The sequence below is a fragment of the Eleutherodactylus coqui genome, chromosome 6 (assembly GCF_035609145.1).
Source record: "Eleutherodactylus coqui strain aEleCoq1 chromosome 6, aEleCoq1.hap1, whole genome shotgun sequence".
NCBI lineage: Eukaryota > Metazoa > Chordata > Amphibia > Anura > Eleutherodactylidae > Eleutherodactylus > Eleutherodactylus coqui.
This window is the reverse complement of record NC_089842.1, coordinates 3,171,911-3,194,786: the sequence shown is the minus strand read 5'-3', so window position 1 is coordinate 3,194,786 and position 22,876 is coordinate 3,171,911. Positions and strand designations below refer to the sequence as shown.

Genomic DNA, 22,876 nt, shown 5'->3' with positions numbered 1-22,876 from the left:
ATACTAGTACGCCCGTGTGCAGGCGGCCATGATGTGAGGTTATGGGAAGAACGGTCTTTATTGGCCACAACAACCAATCAGAGCTCAGCTCTCATTCTGCCAGAGCTCATTAATATGCGAGAGCTGAGCTCCGATTGGTTGCTATGGGCAGGCAAGGACATTCCTACTATAAGACTACATGTCCTTCCTGGTTGCTGCTGACCGGGTCATGTGACTGCTGCAGCCAATCCCTGACTATATAAGGTCACTCCTGTTGCCACTGATTGGCTGCAGCAGTCACATGACCCGGTCAGCAGCAACCAGGAAGGACATGTAGTCTTATAGTAGGAATGTCCTTGCCTGCCCATAGCAACCAATCGGAGCTCAGCTCTCATTCTGCCAGAGCTCATTAATATGCGAGAGCTGAGCTCCGATTGGTTGCTACGGGCAGCCAAGGACATTCCTACTATAAGACTACATGTCCTTCCTGGTTGCTGCTGACCGGGTCATGTGACTGCTGCAGCCAATCCCTGACTATATAAGGTCACTCCTGTTGCCACTGATTGGCTGCAGCAGTCACATGTCCCGGTCAGCAGCAATCAGGATGGCCATGACATCAGGCCGTTGGGATCCCAGTCACCTGACCTCGGAGGCAGCGGGAGTCACGATCCTCAAGGCGCTGAAGCCTCATCTTGTAAGGGAGCGCTGAGGTGCGGGGGAGGGGTGGGGGGCTATGATTTATATTATGTCTCCTGCAGCACACTGTAATACCATAGTACTGCATTATACTGCGGTCTATCAAGCCTTAATAGGCGATCCTTCATGGCAGCTCCGGGGGCCTTCAGAAGACTGCTGGCTGCCATGACAACCGAACAGCAGGGGGGGGGGTCTGCTTGGGACCCCTGACTGTGTGGGGGGACACGGCTCCCAAGCTAGCTGCGCACAGACACCCGGCGTGTGCTCTACCTGCCTGGCACACTTTGGGAAAGGGTTAATTCCCCATCCCCCTACATGTAAGGGGTCTCTGGTTACTGGACGGCCCCCCTCCACCGCGATCCCACGCCGCCATGCTGTCACAGGAATCGGGTGGCGGCGGCTCCAATCCTGAGCGCCACGATGCCCGGAGTTCTAGAAGGTGACGTCATGTGACCTCCTGGGGGCCGCCGAGTCTATCTGGGGGTCTCCGCTGACCCCTTAGGGCCCGCCGTCTAGGCCTCGGGACGTCCTTGCGTTATCTGCGGTTCCTCCCGCGGTCGCCGCGGCGCGAGACGTATTTCTCAGCAGGGTTTCTGTCGGCTTATAAACGCCCTACGAGGCTGGCAGAGGTTTGTGCCGCCATCTTCCAGGTCACCCGCTGTCGTTCTCTCCAGTGTCAGCCGGCGGCTGTGATGTAGATGGAGGAGCGCGGCGACAACCGGAGGTCAGGCGGCCTGGAGGAGCGCCCCGCTGCGGGTCGGCCTGTAGGCTGGCGGCGGTCACTACGTGCGCTGGGATCTGCGGGTTTCATATCTGTCACTGCACGGATTTTCAACAGTTAAAATTAAAAGCCGCCCCCCCCCCCCATAACACCGCGCGAGCGGCGAGACAACCGGCAGGTGTGAGCAGACCCAAAAAAGGGAGCTGCGAGAGAGCTCGGACAGCCCGCCCACCCACGTGACTCATCACATGACCTCCCCTTCCTATACAAGGGATCACATGACACCGATCACATGCTGCTGCCTCCTCCCTCTGGTCACATGACGCTGACGTCACGGCAGGTCCTGCAGCGTCTGCTGGCTGCTCCGATGTGACAGCGCGGGGCTTGAGGAGTGCGGAGCCGGCAGTGTGAGTACAGGGGGCCCCGAGGTGCGGAGCCGGCAGTGAGAGTACGGGGGCCCCGAGGTGCGGAGCCGGCAGTGTGAGTACGGGGGGCCCCGAGGTGCGGAGCCGGCAGTGTGAGTACGGGGGGCCCCGAGGTGCGGAGCCGGCAGTGTGAGTACGGGGGGCCCCCGAGGTGCGGAGCCGGCAGTGTGAGTACGGGGGCCCCGGAGCCGGCAGTGTGAGTACGGGGGGCCCCGAGGTGCGGAGCCGGCAGTGTGAGTACGGGGGGGCCCCGAGGTGCGGAGCCGGCAGTGTGAGTACGGGGGCCCCGGAGCCGGCAGTGTGAGTACGGGGGCCCCGAGGTGCGGAGCCGGCAGTGTGAGTACGGGGGGGGGCCCCGAGGTGCGGAGCCGGCAGTGTGAGTACGGGGGCCCCGGAGCCGGCAGTGTGAGTACGGGGGGCCCCGAGGTGCGGAGCCGGCAGTGTGAGTACGGGGGCCCCGAAGCGCGCAGTGTGAGTACGGGGGCCCCGATGTGCGGAGCTGGCGGTGTTAGTACAGGGGGGCCCCGAGGTGCGGAGCCGGCAGTGTGGGTACAGGGGGGCCCCGATGTGCGGAGCTGGCAGTGTTAGTACAGGGGGGCCCCGAGGCGCGGAGCCGGCAGTGTGAGTACGGGGGCCCCGGAGCCGGCAGCGTGAGTACGGGGGGCCCCGAGGCGCGGAGCCGGCAGCGTGAGTACGGGGGGCCCCGAGGCGCGGAGCCGGCGGCGTGAGTACGGGGGGCCCCGAGGCGCGGAGCCGGCGGCGTGAGTACGGGGGGCCCCGAGGCGCGGAGCCGGCGGCGTGAGTACGGGGGGCCCCGAGGCGCGGAGCCGGCGGCGTGAGTACGGGGGGCCCCGAGGCGCGGAGCCGGCGGCGTGAGTACGGGGGGCCCCGAGGCGCGGAGCCGGCGGCGTGAGTACGGGGGGCCCCGAGGCGCGGAGCCGGCGGCGTGAGTACGGGGGGCCCCGAGGCGCGGAGCCGGCGGCGTTAGTACAGGGGGGCCCCGAGGCGCGGTGCCGGCGGTGTGAGTACGAGGGCCCCGAAGCGCGCAGTGTGAGTACGGGGGCCCCGATGTGCGGAGCTGGCGGTGTTAGTACAGGGGGGCCCCGAGGTGCGGAGCCGGCAGTGTGCGCGCTTCGGGGCCCCCCCGTACCCAGTGTGAGTACGGGGGCCCCGATGTGCGGAGCTGGCGGTGTTAGTACAGGGGGGCCCCGAGGCGCGGAGCCGGCAGTGTGAGTACGGGGGCCCCGGAGCCGGCAGCGTGAGTACGGGGGGCCCCGAGGCGCGGAGCCGGCAGCGTGAGTACGGGGGGCCCCGAGGCGCGGAGCCGGCAGCGTGAGTACGGGGGGCCCCCGAGGCGCGGAGCCGGCAGCGTGAGTACGGGGGGCCCCGAGGCGCGGAGCCGGCAGCGTGAGTACGGGGGGCCCCGAGGCGCGGAGCCGGCAGCGTGAGTACGGGGGGCCCCGAGGCGCGGAGCCGGCAGCGTGAGTACGGGGGGCCCCGAGGCGCGGAGCCGGCAGCGTGAGTACGGGGGGCCCCGAGGCGCGGAGCCGGCAGCGTGAGTACGGGGGGCCCCGAGGCGCGGAGCTGGCGGCGTTAGTACAGGGGGGCCCCGAGGCGCGGTGACGGCAGTGTGAGTACGAGGGCCCCGAAGCGCGCAGTGTGAGTACGGGGGCCCCGATGTGCGGAGCTGGCGGTGTTAGTACAGGGGGGCCCCGAGGTGCGGAGCCGGCAGTGTGCGCGCTTGGGGGTCCCCCCGTACCCAGTGTGAGTACGGGGGCCCCGATGTGCGGAGCTGGCGGTGTTAGTACAGGGGGGCCCCGAGGTGCGGAGCCGGCAGTGTGAGTACGGGGGGGCCCCGAGGTGCGGAGCCGGCAGTGTGAGTACGGGGGGGCCCCGAGGTGCGGAGCCGGCAGTGTGAGTACGGGGGGGCCCCGAGGTGCGGAGCCGGCAGTGTGAGTACGGGGGCCCCGGAGCCGGCAGTGTGAGTACGGGGGGCCCCGAGGTGCGGAGCCGGCAGTGTGAGTACGGGGGCCCCGATGTGCGGAGCTGGCGGTGTTAGTACAGGGGGGCCCCGAGGTGCGGAGCCGGCAGTGTGCGCGCTTCGGGGCCCCCCCCGTACCCAGTGTGAGTACGGGGGCCCCGATGTGCGGAGCTGGCGGTGTTAGTACAGGGGGGCCCCGAGGCGCGGAGCCGGCAGTGTGAGTATGGGGGGCCCCGAGGCGCGGAGCCGGCAGTGTGAGTACGGGGGCGGTTACCACCCCCCCTTCCTCCCCCCACCTCATGAATTGCAGGATTGTTCCAATTTGAGCCAACAGTGCCGTCACCGCGGTGCTCAGACAGTCAGCGCATCCCACGGGGCACGGTACAATATCGCCGTAACTGGGATGCACGATATGACGCTTTAAAAAATGTACTGCATTAAACGGTAACGTGATATATACAGGGGTGGACAAAAATATGGAAACACAGGGTATATTAACTGTTAGCACTGAGCTGCCCTTTTGACCCCGGCTTGGCTAAGGGGTTTCCTGCCACATTGGTGTTGACTTCACCTCTTGCCCTGCTCCGGCTGGTAACAGCAGATGAGTGGCTCCACCCCCGACCGATGGAACCTTGTTGCTGGGCAGATGGTCACTTTGTCACATTACCTCCACCTACAATCGGTCTGCCTTACTGTAATATCACTTATAAGCCCAGGTGGTTTAGGGCATTTCCTACGGTGTTTCCATACTTTTGTCCACCCCTCTATTTACTGGAGCCTCTCGCTGATTCTCCATCCAGGTTATCAATGATTAATTAGCTGCTTCAATGACAGAAAACGCAAAACCAGCAGGAGGAGGAGACGTTCCCCGCGTGATAGAGGGGATTACAGCATCGGTTACTGCGGCTCCACTGAGCGACGCAGCAAAGTGACAGCCTGCAGGGGGCGAGACGGGTTCAGTGGGGCGAGACGGGCGCCGGCTGCAGCAACGTTACATGCCGTCTGCAGGGAACACAAGCTGAAGTGCAGGAGAAGCCCAGGCCCCCCGCCACGTAACAGAGAAGCCGAGTGTCCGTCCCCCGCTAACACTGCACCCCCCATCCATGTAACAGAAGCCGAGCGTCCGGCCCCCCGCTAACACTAACCCCCACATAACAGAGAAGCCGAGCGTCCGGCCCCCCGCTAACACTAACCCCCACATAACAGAGAAGCCGAGCGTCCGGCCCCCCGCTAACACTGCACCCCCCACCCACGTAACAGAGAAGCCAAGCATCCGTCCCCCGCTAACAGTGCACCCCCCACCTACGTAACAGAAGCCGAGTGTCCGGCCCCCCGCTAACACTGCACCCCCCACACGTAACAGAGAAGCCGAGCATCTGCCCCCCCCGCTAACACTGCACCCCCACCCGCGTAACGGGGAAGCCAAACGTCCGGCGCCCCGCTAACACTGCACCCCCCACCCACGTAACACAGAAGCCGAACATCCGCCCCCCGCTAACACTCCACCCCCACCCGCTTAACGGGGAAGCCGAGCGTCCGGCGCCCTGCTAACACTGCACACCCACACACCGCCCCCCCCCCCACGAAACGGGAAAGCCGAGCGTCCGGCCCCCCGCTAACACTGCACCCCCACCCACGTAACAGAAAAGCCGAGCGTCCGGCCCCCCGCTAACACTGCACCCCCCCACACGTAACAGAGAAGCCGAGCATCTGCCCCCCCGCTAACACTGCACCCCCCACCCACGTAACAAAGAAGCCGAGCGTCCGGCCCCCCGCTAACACTGCACCCCCCACCCACGTAACACAGAAGCCGAACGTCCGGCCCCCTGCTAACACTGCACCCCCACCCCCCCCACCCACGTAACACAGAAGCCGAGCGTCCGGCCCCCCGCTAACACTGCACCCCCCACCCACGTAACACAGAAGCCGAGCGTCCGGCCCCCCGCTAACACTGCACCCCCCACCCACGTAACACAGAAGCCGAGCGTCCGGCCCCCCGCTAACACTGCACCCCCCACCCACGTAACACAGAAGCCGAGCGTCCAGTCCCCCGCTAACACTGCACCCCCACCCACGTAACACAGAAGCCGAGCGTCCGGCCCCCCGCTAACACTGCACCCCCCACCCACGTAACACAGAAGCCGAACGTCCGGCCCCCTGCTAACACTGCACCCCCACCCCCCCACCCACGTAACACAGAAGCCGAGCGTCCGGCCCCCCGCTAACACTGCACCCCCCACCCACGTAACACAGAAGCCGAGCGTCCGGCCCCCCGCTAACACTGCACCCCCCACCCACGTAACACAGAAGCCGAACGTCCGGCCCCCTGCTAACACTGCACCCCCACCCCCCCACCCACGTAACACAGAAGCCGAGCGTCCGGCCCCCCGCTAACACTGCACCCCCCACCCACGTAACACAGAAGCCGAGCGTCCGGCCCCCCGCTAACACTGCACCCCCCACCCACGTAACACAGAAGCCGAACGTCCGGCCCCCCGCTAACACTGCACCCCCCACCCACGTAACACAGAAGCCGAGCGTCCGGCCCCCCGCTAACACTGCACCCCCCACCCACGTAACACAGAAGCCGAGCGTCCGGCCCCCCGCTAACACTGCACCCCACACACGTAACACAGAAGCCGAGCGTCCGGCCCCCCGCTAACATGGCCCCCCATCTGTTTTTCTTTGCAGGGAGACAAGCTGCAGGCAATTTGGCCACGAAGCTCCGTATGTCAGCGGCGGACTAGGCGTCCGGATGGTGAGTAGCCCTGATGGCGGTGTTCACACGCAGGATGGGTGGGGAAGCTGCGGCAGACCTTCAGTGGAGGCGTGGCGTTACGTGGCGCCTGCTGGTGGACTGTCCGCGGAAGCAGATAAAGCTTGACGTTATTGCATCGTATGAAGAACCTCTGCCTGTGTGCACCCGGGGCCCTCAGACCTGCTGACATGCTGCACAAGTGACATCACGTATGTAGGTGATACAGGAAGTGACATCACGTATGTAACTGACTCCCATCCGGTGTCCGTTTAACCCCTTATATGGCGCTTAGTCCTGGGCTGTAATCCCCTCTGATAGTCAAAATGCGGTGCAGGATTAAAGCCTCTGCTGCTGCAATCAAGCAGGAGCAGGTTGGGTCCTCGGCTGTCAGTCATAGCTGAGTACCCGCAGGAGGGAGAAGTGGCTTTTAACCACTTCTGCTCTCCTTTCTTGGCTCAATGAGTGCTATGTACTAAGAGGCGGAAGTGTTATATCCACTACACGAACTGGCGATCATGTGACCGCCGGGTGCCCCCTTTCATAGAAGAGTTGCATGATCCCAGCAGACCCTGAGCAGCTCTGCCATTAGGGGATGTTTCCTTGTAACTGCGGCTTCTCTGGACGCCCCAGCTACAGGGGAAAAGTGTGGAATAAAAAATATATATATGTGAATGACCCCCAGAGGTCCTATATGATGTCCCACACACACAGCTCTGCTACATGGTACATCGTACATGTTAGGGGGGTCTTTGATCAGACCGTTCAGCTGATGCTGTCTGCTTCCGAAGTAGTCTTAGGTATGAGTACTCAGACGACGCAGATGGACGACCACATGCACCACGGGATTGTCAAAAGCGGAGTAGAAGTTTATTTTCAAAGTACAGAATTTAAAGAGAAGAATTTGTTAGGTAATTATTCAATCACTGCGCATGTCCGCGGGCGCTGGACATCTGGAGGCACCATTAACAATACTCCTAACAAGACACCTTCCCAGGACAGTACAACATATTAGGATCAGTTTATCAAAAGTAAAAAGTATTCAAGGATACTTTCCCAGAAGGGAAGAAAAAGGAGGACAGATAAGAACTCGTGTGAGAGAAAAGGGAGGATAGATAAGAACTCGTATGAGAGAATGGGGAGGATGGATAAGAACTCGTGTGAGAGAATGGGGAGGATGGATAAGAACTCGTATGAGAGAAAAGGGAGGATGGATAAGAACTCCTGTGAGAGAAAAGGGAGGATAGATAAGAACTGGTGTGAGAGAATGGGGAGGATGGATAAGAACTGGTGTGAGAGAATGGAGAGGATGTATAAGAACTCGTGTGAGAGAATGGGGAGGATGGATAAGAACTCGTATGAGAGAATGGGGAGGATGGATAAGAACTGGTGTGAGAGAAAAGGGAGGATAGATAAGAACTCGTGTGAGAGAATGGGGAGGATGGATAAGAACTCCTATGAGAGAATGGGGAGGATGGATAAGAACTCGTGTGAGAGAATGGGGAGGATGGATAAGAACTCGTGTGAGAGAATGGGGAGGATGGATAAGAACTCGTGTGAGAGAAAAGGGAGGATAGATAAGAACTGGTGTGAGAGAATGGGGAGGATGGATAAGAACTGGTGTGAGAGAATGGAGAGGATGTATAAGAACTCGTGTGAGAGAATGGGGAGGATGGATAAGAACTCGTATGAGAGAATGGGGAGGATGGATAAGAACTGGTGTGAGAGAAAAGGGAGGATAGATAAGAACTCGTGTGAGAGAATGGGGAGGATGGATAAGAACTCCTATGAGAGAATGGGGAGGATGGATAAGAACTCGTGTGAGAGAATGGGGAGGATGGATAAGAACTCGTGTGAGAGAATGGGGAGGATGGATAAGAACTCGTGTGAGAGAATGGGGAGGATGGATAAGAACTCGTGTGAGAGAATGGGGAGGATGGATAAGAACTCGTGTGAGAGAATGGGGAGGATGGATAAGAACTCGTGTGAGAGAATGGGGAGGATGGATAAGAACTCGTGTGAGAGAATGGGGAGGATGGATAAGAACTCGTGTGAGAGAATGGGGAGGATGGATAAGAACTCGTGTGAGAGAATGGGGAGGATGGATAAGAACTCGTGTGAGAGAATGGGGAGGATGGATAAGAACTCGTGTGAGAGAATGGGGAGGATGGATAAGAACTCGTGTGAGAGAATGGGGAGGATGGATAAGAACTCGTGTGAGAGAATGGGGAGGATGGATAAGAACTCGTGTGAGAGAATGGGGAGGATGGATAAGAACTCGTGTGAGAGAATGGGGAGGATGGATAAGAACTCGTGTGAGAGAATGGGGAGGATGGATAAGAACTCGTGTGAGAGAATGGGGAGGATGGATAAGAACTCGTGTGAGAGAATGGGGAGGATGGATAAGAACTCGTGTGAGAGAATGGGGAGGATGGATAAGAACTCGTGTGAGAGAATGGGGAGGATGGATAAGAACTCGTGTGAGAGAATGGGGAGGATGGATAAGAACTCGTGTGAGAGAATGGGGAGGATGGATAAGAACTCGTGTGAGAGAATGGGGAGGATGGATAAGAACTCGTGTGAGAGAATGGGGAGGATGGATAAGAACTCGTGTGAGAGAATGGGGAGGATGGATAAGAACTCGTGTGAGAGAATGGGGAGGATGGATAAGAACTCGTGTGAGAGAATGGGGAGGATGGATAAGAACTCGTGTGAGAGAATGGGGAGGATGGATAAGAACTCGTGTGAGAGAAAAGGGAGGATAGATAAGAACTCGTGTGAGAGAATGGGGAGGATGGATAAGAACTCGTGTGAGAGAAAAGGGAGGATAGATAAGAACTCGTGTGAGAGAATGGGGAGGATGGATAAGAACTCCTATGAGAGAAAAGGGAGGATAGATAAGAACTCGTGTGAGAGAAAAGGGAGGATAGATAAGAACTCGTGTGAGAGAAAAGGGAGGATAGATAAGAACTGGTATGAGAGAAAAGGGAGGATAGATAAGAACTCGTGTGAGAGAAAAGGGAGGATAGATAAGAACTCGTGTGAGAGAAAAGGGAGGATGGATAAGAACTCGTGTGAGAGAATGGGGAGGATGGATAAGAACTCCTATGAGAGAAAAGGGAGGATAGATAAGAACTCGTGTGAGAGAATGGGGAGGATGGATAAGAACTCGTGTGAGAGAATGGGGAGGATGGATAAGAACTCCTATGAGAGAAAAGGGAGGATAGATAAGAACTCGTGTGAGAGAATGGGGAGGATGGATAAGAACTCGTGTGAGAGAATGGGGAGGATGGATAAGAACTCGTGTGAGAGAATGGGGAGGATGGATAAGAACTCGTGTGAGAGAATGGGGAGGATGGATAAGAACTCGTGTGAGAGAAAAGGGAGGATAGATAAGAACTCGTGTGAGAGAATGGGGAGGATGGATAAGAACTCGTGTGAGAGAAAAGGGAGGATAGATAAGAACTCGTGTGAGAGAATGGGGAGGATGGATAAGAACTCCTATGAGAGAAAAGGGAGGATAGATAAGAACTCGTGTGAGAGAAAAGGGAGGATAGATAAGAACTCGTGTGAGAGAAAAGGGAGGATAGATAAGAACTGGTATGAGAGAAAAGGGAGGATAGATAAGAACTCGTGTGAGAGAAAAGGGAGGATAGATAAGAACTCGTGTGAGAGAAAAGGGAGGATGGATAAGAACTCGTGTGAGAGAATGGGGAGGATGGATAAGAACTCCTATGAGAGAAAAGGGAGGATAGATAAGAACTCGTGTGAGAGAATGGGGAGGATGGATAAGAACTCGTGTGAGAGAATGGGGAGGATGGATAAGAACTCCTATGAGAGAAAAGGGAGGATAGATAAGAACTCGTGTGAGAGAATGGGGAGGATGGATAAGAACTCCTATGAGAGAAAAGAGAGGATAGATAAGAACTCGTGTGAGAGAAAAGGGAGGATAGATAAGAACTGGTATGAGAGAAAAGGGAGGATAGATAAGAACTCGTGTGAGAGAAAAGGGAGGATAGATAAGAACTGGTATGAGAGAAAAGGGAGGATAGATAAGAACTCAAGGGAGGATAGATAAGAACTCGTGTGAGAGAAAAGGGAGGATAGATAAGAACTCGTGTGAGAGAATGGGGAGGATGGATAAGAACTCGTGTGAGAGAATGGGGAGGATGGATAAGAACTCGTGTGAGAGAATGGGGAGGATAGATAAGAACTCGTGTGAGAGAATGGGGAGGATGGATAAGAACTCGTGTGAGAGAATGGGGAGGATGGATAAGAACTCGTGTGAGAGAATGGGGAGGATAGATAACTCCTATGAGAGAAAAGGGAGGATAGATAAGAACTCATGTGAGAGAATGGGGAGGATGGATAAGAACTCGTGTGAGAGAATGGGGAGGATAGATAAGAACTGGTATGAGAGAAAAGGGAGGATGGATAAGAACTGGTATGAGAGAAAAGGGAGGATAGATAAGAACTCATATGAGAGAAAAGGGAGGATAGATAAGAACTCATATGAGAGAAAAGGGAGGATAGATAAGAACTGGTATGAGAGAAAAGGGAGGATAGATAAGAACTCATATGAGAGAAAAGGGAGGATAGATAAGAACTCAAGGGAGGATAGATAAGAACTCGTGTGAGAGAAAAGGGAGGATAGATAAGAACTGGTATGAGAGAAAAGGGAGGATAGATAAGAACTGGTATGAGAGAAAAGGGAGGATAGATAAGAACTCATATGAGAGAAAAGGGAGGATAGATAAGAACTCAAGGGAGGATAGATAAGAACTCGTGTGAGAGAATGGGGAGGATGGATAAGAACTCGTATGAGAGAAAAGGGAGGATAGATAAGAACTCATGTGAGAGAATGGGGAGGATGGATAAGAACTCAAGGGAGGATAGATAAGAACTCGTGTGAGAGAATAGGGAGGATGGATAAGAACTCGTGTGAGAGAAAAGGGAGGATAGATAAGAACTCGTGTGAGAGAAAGGAGAGGACGGATAACCAGAACAGAAAGAAATACAGAAAGATAATAATTTCAAACAGTGAAATTAAAGCTTATTTTTCTCTATTTTATTTGAGACAGGAGAAAATCTAGAATTAACCCCTCACATACATCACACACAGCTCTGCTACACCCCACACATCTCACACACACAGCTTGGCTCCTCCCACAGCAGTGACATCACCACAGGTCCTTTAGCCCACCGGATCTCTGCGGTGGTGGTAGGTCGGTGTGTTCTGTCAGGACTGGAGAGTTGTGTCTGAGATAATAGCGGTTTAGTTGTATGTGTTATTTTTGTCCTCCCCTTCCAAGAGCACCAACTGTGCTGTTCTGTTGGTCAGACTTTGTGTTTTATATATGTTGTAGGACATTCAATGACATCAGCAGGGGTGGAGCAATGACAGCAGGGGTGGTGCATGAGAAGCACATACATACATACAGGCTTACTCACTCACTCACTTCCAGACAAGTGGTCATTGGTAGTTGGGTAATACAGACGTACATTACCCATTAGCTGCCTCCTCTGATTTGGGGCCTGACCGGATGTTCGCCGCCAGAGTAGTAGGCACCAAGCTATGACGTCACAGGATCACAGCCTACTGTCCCTCAAACACAGCCTCCCAGTGGGGCTCTGCATGCGTTCCGACTAGTATGACAAGCACAGCGCCGCGTGAAACACAACATGCGCTCCACGGCATCAGTAACCCAGAAGTGGAGACTGAACAGTATAATGCGAAGATTTCCGCATCCTCCGTGCGTTGGAGCCGCTCCGATGTTGGTTGAACTCCTTGGTGACAGTCCACGTATGGTAGACTAGCTGATATACCCGGCTTCGCCCGAGTTAATTTGGTACTGGTGTTTATGTGGTGTTCACACGGAAAATCTTATGAAGTCGTGGTTACTTTAGAGATACTGAGGAAAAACATACACTACCGTTCAAAAGTTTGGGGTCACATTGAAATGTCCTTATTTTTGAAGGAAAAGCACTGTACTTTTCAATGAAGATAACTTTAAACTAGTCCTAACTTTAAACAAATGCACTCTATACATTGCTAATGTGGTAAATGACTATTCTAGCTGCAAATGTCTGGTTTTTTGTGCAATATCTACAAAGGTGTATAGAGGCCCATTTCCAGCAACTATTACTCCAGTGTTCTAATGGTACAATGTGTTTGCTCATTGGCTCAGAAGGCTAATTGATGATTAGAAAACCCTTGTGCAATCATGTTCACACATCTGAAAACAGTCTAGCTCGTTACAGAAGCTACAAAACTGACCTTCCTGTGAGCAGATTGAGTTTCTGGAGCATCACATTTGTGGGGTCAATTAAACGCTCAAAATGGCCAGAAAAAGAGAACTTTCATCTGAAACTCGACAGTCTATTCTTGTTCTTAGAAATGAAGGCTATTCCATGCGAGAAATTGCTAAGAAATTGAAGATTTCCTACAACGGTGTGTACTACTCCCTTCAGAGGACAGCACAAACAGGCTCTAACCAGAGTAGAAAAAGAAGTGGGAGGCCGCGTTGCACAACTAAGCAAGAAGATAAGCACATTAGAGTCTCTAGTTTGAGAAACAGACGCCTCACAGGTACCCAACTGGCATCTTCATTAAATAGTACCCGCAAAACACCAGTGTCAACATCTACAGTGAAGAGGCGGCTGCGGGATTTTGGGCTTCAGGGCAGAGTGGCAAAGAAAAAGCCATATCTGAGACTGGCCAATAAAAGAAAAAGATTAAGATGGGCAAAAGAACACAGACATTGGCCAGAGGAAGACTGGAAAAAAGTGTTGTGGACGGATGAATCCAAGTTTGAGGTGTTTGGATCACAAAGAAGAACGTTTGTGAGACGCAGAACAAATGAAAAGATGCTGGAAGAATGCCTGACGCCATCTGTTAAGCATGGTGGAGGTAATGTGATGGTCTGGGGTTGCTTTGGTGCTGGTAAGGTGGGAGATTTGTACAGGGTAAAAGGGATTCTGAAGAAGGAAGGCTATCACTCCATTTTGCAACGCCATGCCATACCCAGTGGACAGCGCTTGATTGGAACCAATTTCATCCTACAACAGGACAATGACCCTAAACACACCTCCAAATTGTGCAAGAACTATTTACAGCAGAAGCAGGCAGCTGGTATTCTATCGGTAATGGAGTGGCCAGCGCAGTCACCAGATCTGAACCCCATTGAGCTGTTGTGGGAGCAGCTTGACCGTATGGTACGCCAGAAGTGCCCATCCAACCAATCCAACGTGTGGGAGATGCTTCTAGAAGCGTGGGGTGCAATTTCACAAGCTTACCTCAACAAATTACCAGCTAGAATGTCAAAGGTGTGCAATGCTGGAATTGCTGCAAAAGGAGGATTCTTTGATGAAAGCAAAGTTTGATGTAAAAACAATGTTATTTCACATACAAATCATTATTTCTAACCTTGTCAATGTCTTGGCTCTATTGTCTATTCATTTCACAACGCATGGTGGGGAATAAGTGGGACTTTTCATGGAAAACACAAAATTGTTTGGGTGACCCCAAACTTTTGAACGGTAGTGTATGTTCACCATTTTGCATAGTTCTCTGCGTTACTCAGGAAACACCACGTGGAGGTAACCATGCAACGTTTCCTTCATATAAAATGACATCAGGAAGTGCGAGAATTAGATTCCGTACATAAAATTTGGACGCTAATTCTTTTGCGCATAGAATTGAATAATCGAGGTGGGACCCATTAGCTTTTCCTATTTATGACATAATCAATGCTCGTGCCAAATTTCCTGTTTCTATGACACCGGAAAGTGAGAAAATTATATCCGTACGTAAACTTTGGATGCTAATTCTTTTGCGCATAGAATTGAATAATTGAGTTGGGACCCATTAGCGTTTCCTATTTATGACACAATCAATGCTTGTGCCAAATTTCATGTTTCTACGACATTGGGAAGTGAGAGAATTAGTAGTGAGTGAGTGAGTCAGGGCTTTCGTCTTTATTGATTTGTGCAGGGTTGTACAGAGGGGGTCCTGGCGCCGAGCCCCTCCCTACACAGCAGGCGGTGGCTGTCTGTGGCCGCGGTTAGGCTGTATTCATACAGGTGATTGTATCATACGAGTCTTCTGCGTTGTGCGGCACAAAACGCGCCCAGAAATAGAAGTTATTTACATATGATAAGAAGACCGCCCAACGCTGCTGCAGCGCAGCTTGGTTCTGGGCCATATCACCAGTGATTTCGCACATGGACCCCACATGTACAGCTAAATGTCTACACAAATAAACGGGGTTGTCAGCCGCACTCGTCAATCTCCCAATCATGGATGTAGTGGTATCAGATGCCGATGTCCAGGGGCGGCGCCGATGTCCAGGGGCGGCGCCGGTGTCCAGGGGCGGCGCCGGCGCCAGTGTCCATGGGAGGCGCCAGTGTCCATGGGCGGCACCGACAGGGTGTGGTAACTACAAACTCCCCACTTAACCATGAGTGACGTTGATTTTCCTCCCATGGTACCAGTATACAGCAGCTGTTTGGACCGGCAGCGTTGGGCTTTTTGAAGCTGGATACCGTATACATGCTGCCACCTCCATTACTTATCATTAACCAATCACCAATACACACCTAATTAACCCCTTCTATCCCTGTCAGAGGGAGGCACATGAGTGACAGCAGCTCCATCCACTCTGCTGCTGAGAACATGCTTACCGCCATCACCGTCTCTTCCTCGCTTCTGCGCATACGCGGGACTCATAATAACTCACACCAGAACACCGCCACTGGTGTCACCCTCTGTGTAGACCAAGTGCGCCCGCGCAGGCTGACAGACATCGCGCGGTACTTTCTATTAGGCTTAATGTGAACTCAGCAGTGTTAATGGGCGCGGGGTATTACCATGACAACCAGGCACTTCACCGCGATCTACAGTACATAGCTAGGTCCCATAGCCAGCATACCACCACCGATCACCTATTGGCACCCCATATATGGACAGACACGCTGCAGGTATCAGCATATGGGGAGTCTACACAACCTCCATAAATAAGCCCCATATGTGGAAAAGACCCTGTCAGGGATTATACAGCATGTAGTCCTATATCCCTTCTAAAGAGCAAATCAAGTGTGGCTGCATAGACTTCTATTGCCCAAAATAATGCAACATAATAACACCATAACCCATGTCACCATGTCACTGCCTGTATGACTCCGGAGGGGCAGAAATCAGCAGAATGCTCCACCAATCACTGTAGAGCGTGTGTCCTCGCGGGCCGCCCCCGCCGGACAATCTAGAGGCCGAGTGAGAAAGTATAAAAAGATTAGAAAACCCGTCACTAGCCATAAACGCCCATCACTAGCCATAAACACCCATCACTATCCATAAACACCATCACTAGGCATCAATGCAAACAGCCACAAGAACAACTATAGATAAGGGGCGGTACTAAACCTGAGGCAGACAATGTATCCACTCTGTGTATCTAATCTATGTATCCACTCTGTATCCAATCTATGTATCCACTCTGTGTATCTAATCTATGTATCCACTCTGTGTATCTAATCTATGTATCTAATCTATGTATCCACTCTATCTCTGTCTTGTTGAGGCCTCTCTCTGTTTCCCCCTCTTATGGGATCTTCTGATCTATTACCCTGAAGCGAAGTTGCTAATCCAATGACCCCGTCCCTCCAATGTCCGGGCACGGGCCGCTCGATTTCACCCTTGTGACTGATTATTCTGGATCTACTTCCATAGTGATCTCCCCTACATAGAGGAGACCCCAATAACTAAAGACGATCGGCAGGTAAAATGATCCCGAACGCAAAAAGACTCCCCTGTATGTGGGGGACTCAACCAGCCCTTTTAGCCTGTTACCATGTGTCCCCAAATCGCTGGATTTACCAGCCCTCCTATGAGGACTTTTAGGAGATGTCGTAACTAGAGATGAGCGAGTAGTGCCTTAGCCGAGTATCTCCCCGCTCGTCTCTAAAGATTCGGGGGCCGGCGGGAAACGACGGGGAAGAGCGGGGAGGAATGGAGGGTAGATCCCCCCCCCCCCCACTCCCCGCCGCAACTCACCCCTGTCACCGGCATCTTTAGAGACGAGCGGGGAGATACTCGGCTAAGGCACTACTTATCTCTAGTCGTAACATCAGAGATAGGTGGGTGACTTCATATAAAGGGGTAGACAGGAGGGCAGGGCAACGGGCGCTATCAACCCATTCTTAAGAACAACACCATGACTATATAAGCAGCGTGAACCCATCAGATCGGCATGGCGCCCCCTGTAGGCCTTATTATCAACCACTGCAGCATTTCCGGATAAACACACGGTTTTCCCATCATGCTCTGAAATGGCGCTATCAAAGAGGCGGGCCTCGCTGTGCTGTCCCCGCCCACATTATAGTGACTGACCGCCCCACACCCGCAACAGAAGGCTCATTAAAACAAGGGGATTAACCCCGTACCTCTTTACTCATTACCACCCAGCGCATGTGACGCGTTTCGGGGGCGCGGACCCTCAGAGCGGCTGCAGACTGCAAACTAGTATGTATATGAGAAGAAAACAAAACATGAACATGATCAGTGAGGCCAAAATTAGGGGCCATGACTGTGTAATTCCTCCGTTGCAGCCGTACGAGGATTGGTTTTTTTTGTGGGATACGTTGTGTGCTTTGCTGCCATCATTTTGGGTACATATGATGTGTTGTATATGCCTTTTTGGGGGGAATTGAGAGGAAAAAAGAAATTCTGCCATTCTTGTTTTTTGTGTTTCACTTTTATGGGGTTCAGTGTGCAGAATAAATCCAGAGCCATTCATTATGTGGTGGGAGGCGTACGCAGGCAAGCGCTCACCTCCCTGCAGTCGTGGGCCGCGCTCGCCTCCCTGCAGTCGTGGGCCGCGCTCGCCTCCCTGCAGTCGTGGGCCGCGCTCGCCTCCCTGCAGTCGTGGGCCGCGCTCGCCTCCCTGCAGTCGTGGGCCGCGCTCGCCTCCCTGCAGTCGTGGGCCGCGCTCGCCTCCCTGCAGTCGTGGGCCGCTCGCCGGCACGCGCTCGCCTCCCTGCCGTCGTGGACCGCCCGCCTCCCTGCCGTCGTGGGCCGCCCGCCTCCCTGCCGTCGTGGGCCGCCCACCTCCCTGCCGTCGTGGGCCGCTCGCCTCCCTGCCGTCGTGGGCCGCTCGCCTCCCTGCCGTCGTGGGCCGCTCGCCTCCCTGCCGTCGTGGGCCGCCCGCCTCCCTGCCGTCGTGGGCCGCCCGCCTCCCTGCCGTCGTGGGCCGCCCGCCTCCCTGCCGTCGTGGGCCGCCCGCCTCCCTGCCGTCGTGGGCCGCCCGCCGGCACGCGCTCGCCTCCCTGCCGTCGTGGGCCGCTCGCCTCCCTGCCGTCGTGGGCTGCTTGTTGAAGGACAACTATTGCGGTTTGTCCTGTTTGTGCAGGACTGTCATACAGATCCGAGGAGCCGTCGTACATCGGGAGACAAGCTAGAGCGAGCGGACAGACTATAAATACATTTGCGCTGTTTACGTCCATTATGCCGTCCTTACCGCACAGAGTATAAAGTAAAGAGGGAAATATTGATAAGAGCCGTGTAACGTGAGGATATAATTGTGCTGTAATGATGTCACCGTCCGACTGTAATGCCGGCTGTAAACATTAGCTATTCTTTGGCAATTATACCCATGTTAGAATGATGTGAAGACTCGTCTCGGGCTCCGGGGCGCTCGGCGCCGCCTGCATGTCATGTTATCATCACCAGAATACTGCAGTGCAGCTTCAATGGCTTCCTGGAAGTAGAAAATACTGCAAGCGACTCACTAATTACCACAGAGAAACATTAACCTTCTAATGTAAATTGGGCTCTAGCTCTTATTCTCAGTTCTCTCTGATCTGGTGGGTGTAGCCTGCGGCTATGATGTCTCCATACACTGTACACATAGGAGAGCAGGATCTCTTCTCTATCTCTGAGCTGGTGGGTGTAGACTGCTGCTATGATGTCTCCATACACTGCACACATAGGAGAGCAGGATCTCTTCTCCATCTCTGAGCTGGTGGGTGTAGACTGCTGCTATGAGGTCTCCATACATTGTACACATAGGAGAGCAGGATCTCTTCTCTATCTCTGAGCTGGTGGGTGTAGACTGCTGCTATGATGTCTCCATACACTGTACACATAGGAGAGCAGGATCTCTTCTCTATCTCTGAGCTGCTGGGTGTAGACTGCTGCGATGATGTCTCCATACACTGTACACATAGGAGAGCAGGATCTCTTCTCTATCTCTGAGCTGGTGAGTGTAGACTGCTGCTATGATGTCTCCATACACTGCACACATAGGAGAGCAGGATCTCTTCTCTATTCCTGAGCTGGTGGGTGTAGACTGCTGCTATGATGTCTCCATACACTGTACACATAGGAGAGCAGGATATCTTCTCTATCTCTGAGCTGGTGGGTATAGACTGCTGCTGTGATGTCTCCATACTCTGTACACATAGGAGAGCAGGATATCTTCTCCATCTCTGAGCTGGTGGGTGTAGACTGCTGCTATGATGTCTCCATACACTGTACACATAGGAGAGCAGGATCTCTTCTCTATCTCTGAGCTGGTGGATGTAGACTGCTGCTATGATGTCTCCATACACTGTACATATAGTAGAGCAGGATCTCTTCTCTATATCTGAGCTGGTGGGTGTAGACTGCTGCTAGGTCGTCTCCATACACTGTACACATAGGAGAGCAGGATCTCTTCTCTGTCTCTGAGCTGGTGGGTGTAGACTGCTGCTATGATGTCTCCATACACTGTACACATAGGAGAGCAGGATCTCTTCTCCATCTCTGAGCTGGTGGGTATAGACTGCTGCTATGATGTCTCCATACACTGTATACATAGGAGAGCAGCATCTCTTCTCTGTCTCTGAGCTGGTGGGTGTAGACTGCGGCTATGATGTCTCCATACACTGTACATATAGGAGAGCAGGATCTCTTTATCTCTGAGCTGGTGGGTGTAGACTGCTGCTATGATGTCTCCATACACTGTACACATAGGAGAGCAGGATCTCTTCTCTATCTCTGAGCTGGTGGATGTAGACTGCTGCTATGATTTCTCCATACACTGTACACATAGGAGAGCAGGATCTCTTCTCCATCTCTGAGCTGGTGGGTGTAGACTGCTGCTATGATGTCTCCATACACAGTACATATAGGAGAGCAGGATCTCTTCTCTATCTCTGAGCTGGTGGGTGTAGACTGCTGCTATGATGTCTCCATACACTGCACACATAGGAGAGCAGGATCTCTTCTCTATCTCTGAGCTGGTGGGTGTAGACTGCTGCTATGAGGTCTCCATACACTGTACACATAGGAGAGCAGTATCTCTTCTCTATCTCTGAGCTGGTGGGTGTAGACTGCTGCTATGATATCTCCATACACTGTACACATAGGAGAGCAGGATCTCTTCTCTCTCTCTGATCTGGTGGGTGCAGACTGCTGCTATGATGTCTCCATACACTGTACACATAGGAGAGCAGGATCTCTCCTCTATCTCTGAGCTGGTGGGTGTAGACTGCTGCTATGAGGTCTCCATACACTATACACATAGGAGAGAGCAGGATCTCTTCTCTATCTCTGAGCTGGTGGGAGTAGACTGCTGCTATGATGTCTCTATACACTGTACACATAGGAGAGCAGGATCTCCTCTTATGTTACTGTCGCTGCCCCCTCATAGGTAACAGCAGCTTAGAGAATATTCTAAAACCGTATTGAGCAGTCCACATTTGATTTCAGTAGCTGAAGGACACTAAATAACTTACTAGAAGCATCGATGTGAGTCTCCTTTTCCTTCTCCTCCCTCTCCCCTCTATGGACATCTGTGGGCACCATGAGACAACACTCCACCTCCATTTTCTGCAATCCCTTTTGTTGTTTCTGTTAGTAGAGACAGACTTCACATGACAACAGGCAGTGGACAGCAAATTAGAAGTAAGGGAGCCCCCTAGTGGCAGCGCTTTAGATTCTTCAATCCAAATATATTATTTTAGGTAAAGAAAGTGATTACCTTTTTTACTCCGAAATAAGACCTTGTCTTATATTATTTTTTTGCCCCAAAAGAGGCACAGTGTTTTATTTTCGGTGAGACATCGCAGGCATTCACTGAATGGCTGTGAATGATGGAGCGCCGGCTCTGATTGGCTGGCACTCGATCCAATCACAGCACTCTCTCTTTCTGGTGACAGGGCTTTGAATACCCCGTCTCCAGCAAAAAGTGATATGTCAGCGTGGAGGACTAGCAGGAGGGACTGAGACACCGCCGTCTAGGTGAGTATTTAGGTTTTGTTTTTTTTCATGCAGTTTAGATAGGCCTTATTTTGAGGGTAGGGCTTATTTTTGGGAAGCGCTGTAGTACTTTTGCTCGTTCTCACTTTGGAAACCACATAAACACACGGTCTACATGAGCCTCCAGCGGTATATCGTATTTGTTGCTGCTCTATGGCCTTTGCCGTTGTATTACCACGTATGGCAGGTAAGTGTCCTTGTAGACGAGCCGCTCGCTCATCCCCTCTCATGCGGCCTGTTTGTACCGGCAGATGCAGCGTCGGCTCGTCCAGCCGTTCACATTCTGCCGAGACATGCGGAACGAGCGCCGCGTAAACCGAACGATTAATGAGCGACACAAGGATGGATTTAATGTCTGCAGGAAATGAGCCGTTCTCATCCGTCGTTAACCCCTTGGTGACGCCCCCATTGTCTTTATTACGTCGCAGCTAGGTGGGCTTTACTCCTCAGGGACGTAAAAACATGCTTCTGGTCCACGTGGGCTGTGGACATGACAGCCGACAACCTGGAGCTGTTATGGGGGGCCGGGATATCCCACCCCCGCTCATGCGATCAGCACATGGAGAGCGTCAATCACCTAAAAGTAAATAAAAAGGGGAAAAAAGTTAGTTTCAGCTTTCCTCACGGATCGCATTCAGGAGGGGAGCTGAAATCACTCACCCCGTCCTCCGCGATGTCCCGCACCCTGGGAAATTTAAAATCTCTCTGCTCCGACCAGCTTGTGTAGTCGGGAGTAGAGAGATCACCGGGGGGCCGGTCACATGATCAGTGTTAGCCAATGGATAACAGCCATCAGTTAAAGTAAAAAAAAAAATATATAGTTTCAACTCCCCTCATGGATCATATCCACGAGGGGGATCATATCCACGAGGGGGGTCATACCCATGGGGGGGGGGGGGGATCATATCCACGAGGGGGGCCATACCCACGGGGGGGGGGGGGATCATATCCACAGGGGGGGGGTCATACCCACGGGGGGGGGGATCATATCCACAGGGGGGGGTCATACCCACGGGGGGGGATCCTATCCACGAGGGAGATCCTATCCACGAGGGAATAATATCCACGAGGGGGATCCTATCCATGGGGAAATCATATCCACGGGGGGGCGATCATATCCACGAGGGGGATCATATCCACGGGGGGGGGGGGGGGGGGGAGAAATCATATCGACGAGGGGGGTCATATCGACGAGGGGGATCATATCCACGGGGGGATCATATCCACGAGCGGGATCCTGTCCACGAGCGGGATCCTGTCCATGAGGGAGATCCTATCCATGAGGGAGATCATATCCACGAGGGGGATCATATCCACGAGGGGGATCATATCCACGGGGAGGGGGGATCATATCCACGGGGGGATCATATCTGTGAGGGAATAATATCCACGAGAGGGGATCATATCCACGAGGGGGGGGGGGGAATCATATCAACGAGGGGGATCATATCCATGAGTGGAGATGAAGTGACGTACCTAAGGCCCCCGGATCTATCCGTAACCATTAGGTTGTCGGCTGCGTTGATCACCTTTGCTCGTTTGTACGGTCTCTGGCCGGCTGCCCATGTACGAGTCGGGTTCTGCATGTGGGCTCCCACAGCAACATCCGGCTGTGACCCCGGCCGGCCACCATGCGTATATTCGCTCTTCTGTATTGCGGCCGCTCGCCGTTGGACATGCACAGTACAGAGGTTTCTCCCGCGCCGTCGCTAGGCGATGATGTCGGTACCTGCGGCCTACCCACAATGTCCATTGCGGATGAGCTGCGAGGTTGATGGCTTCCGTTGGCTGCAGTGGAAGCCGTCCGTACGGATTCTGCGCAAAAATAGGACATGCTGCGACTTTTAAATCCGCTTGCGTAAATCGCTATCTGCTCATCTGAGCCGACATGCGAATGTTCTGTGTTTACAATAGGTGTGGATACCGTAGATCGTCCGTGCGGGTGACAATCATGGGGGCCGCAATTGAAATCTGTCATGTGAAGCCGGCCTGTGTGATGGCTGGGGCACGAGCTGTGACGGCA

General features: G+C 53.7%; 1 protein-coding gene across 3 annotated transcripts in view; it reads left to right on the top strand.

The window, feature by feature from the left end:
- The first annotated feature begins 1,709 nt into the window (after window positions 1–1,709).
- The window catches only part of TBCEL (tubulin folding cofactor E like), a 65,693-nt gene continuing 44,526 nt past the window's right edge, over window positions 1,710–22,876 (top strand). Inside the window, exons 1-3 of one of the 3 annotated variants that reach the window (XM_066606076.1) lie at window positions 1,729–1,803; window positions 4,603–4,854; window positions 6,494–6,560. In XM_066606076.1, the coding sequence (XP_066462173.1) occupies window positions 6,558–6,560 (3 nt within the window). In that variant the 5' untranslated portion in view covers window positions 1,729–1,803; window positions 4,603–4,854; window positions 6,494–6,557. Of the gene's footprint in view, window positions 1,804–4,036; window positions 4,057–4,602; window positions 4,855–6,493; window positions 6,561–22,876 lie in introns of those variants that run through there. The other 2 variants (XM_066606074.1, XM_066606075.1) reach the window with 2 other exon arrangements.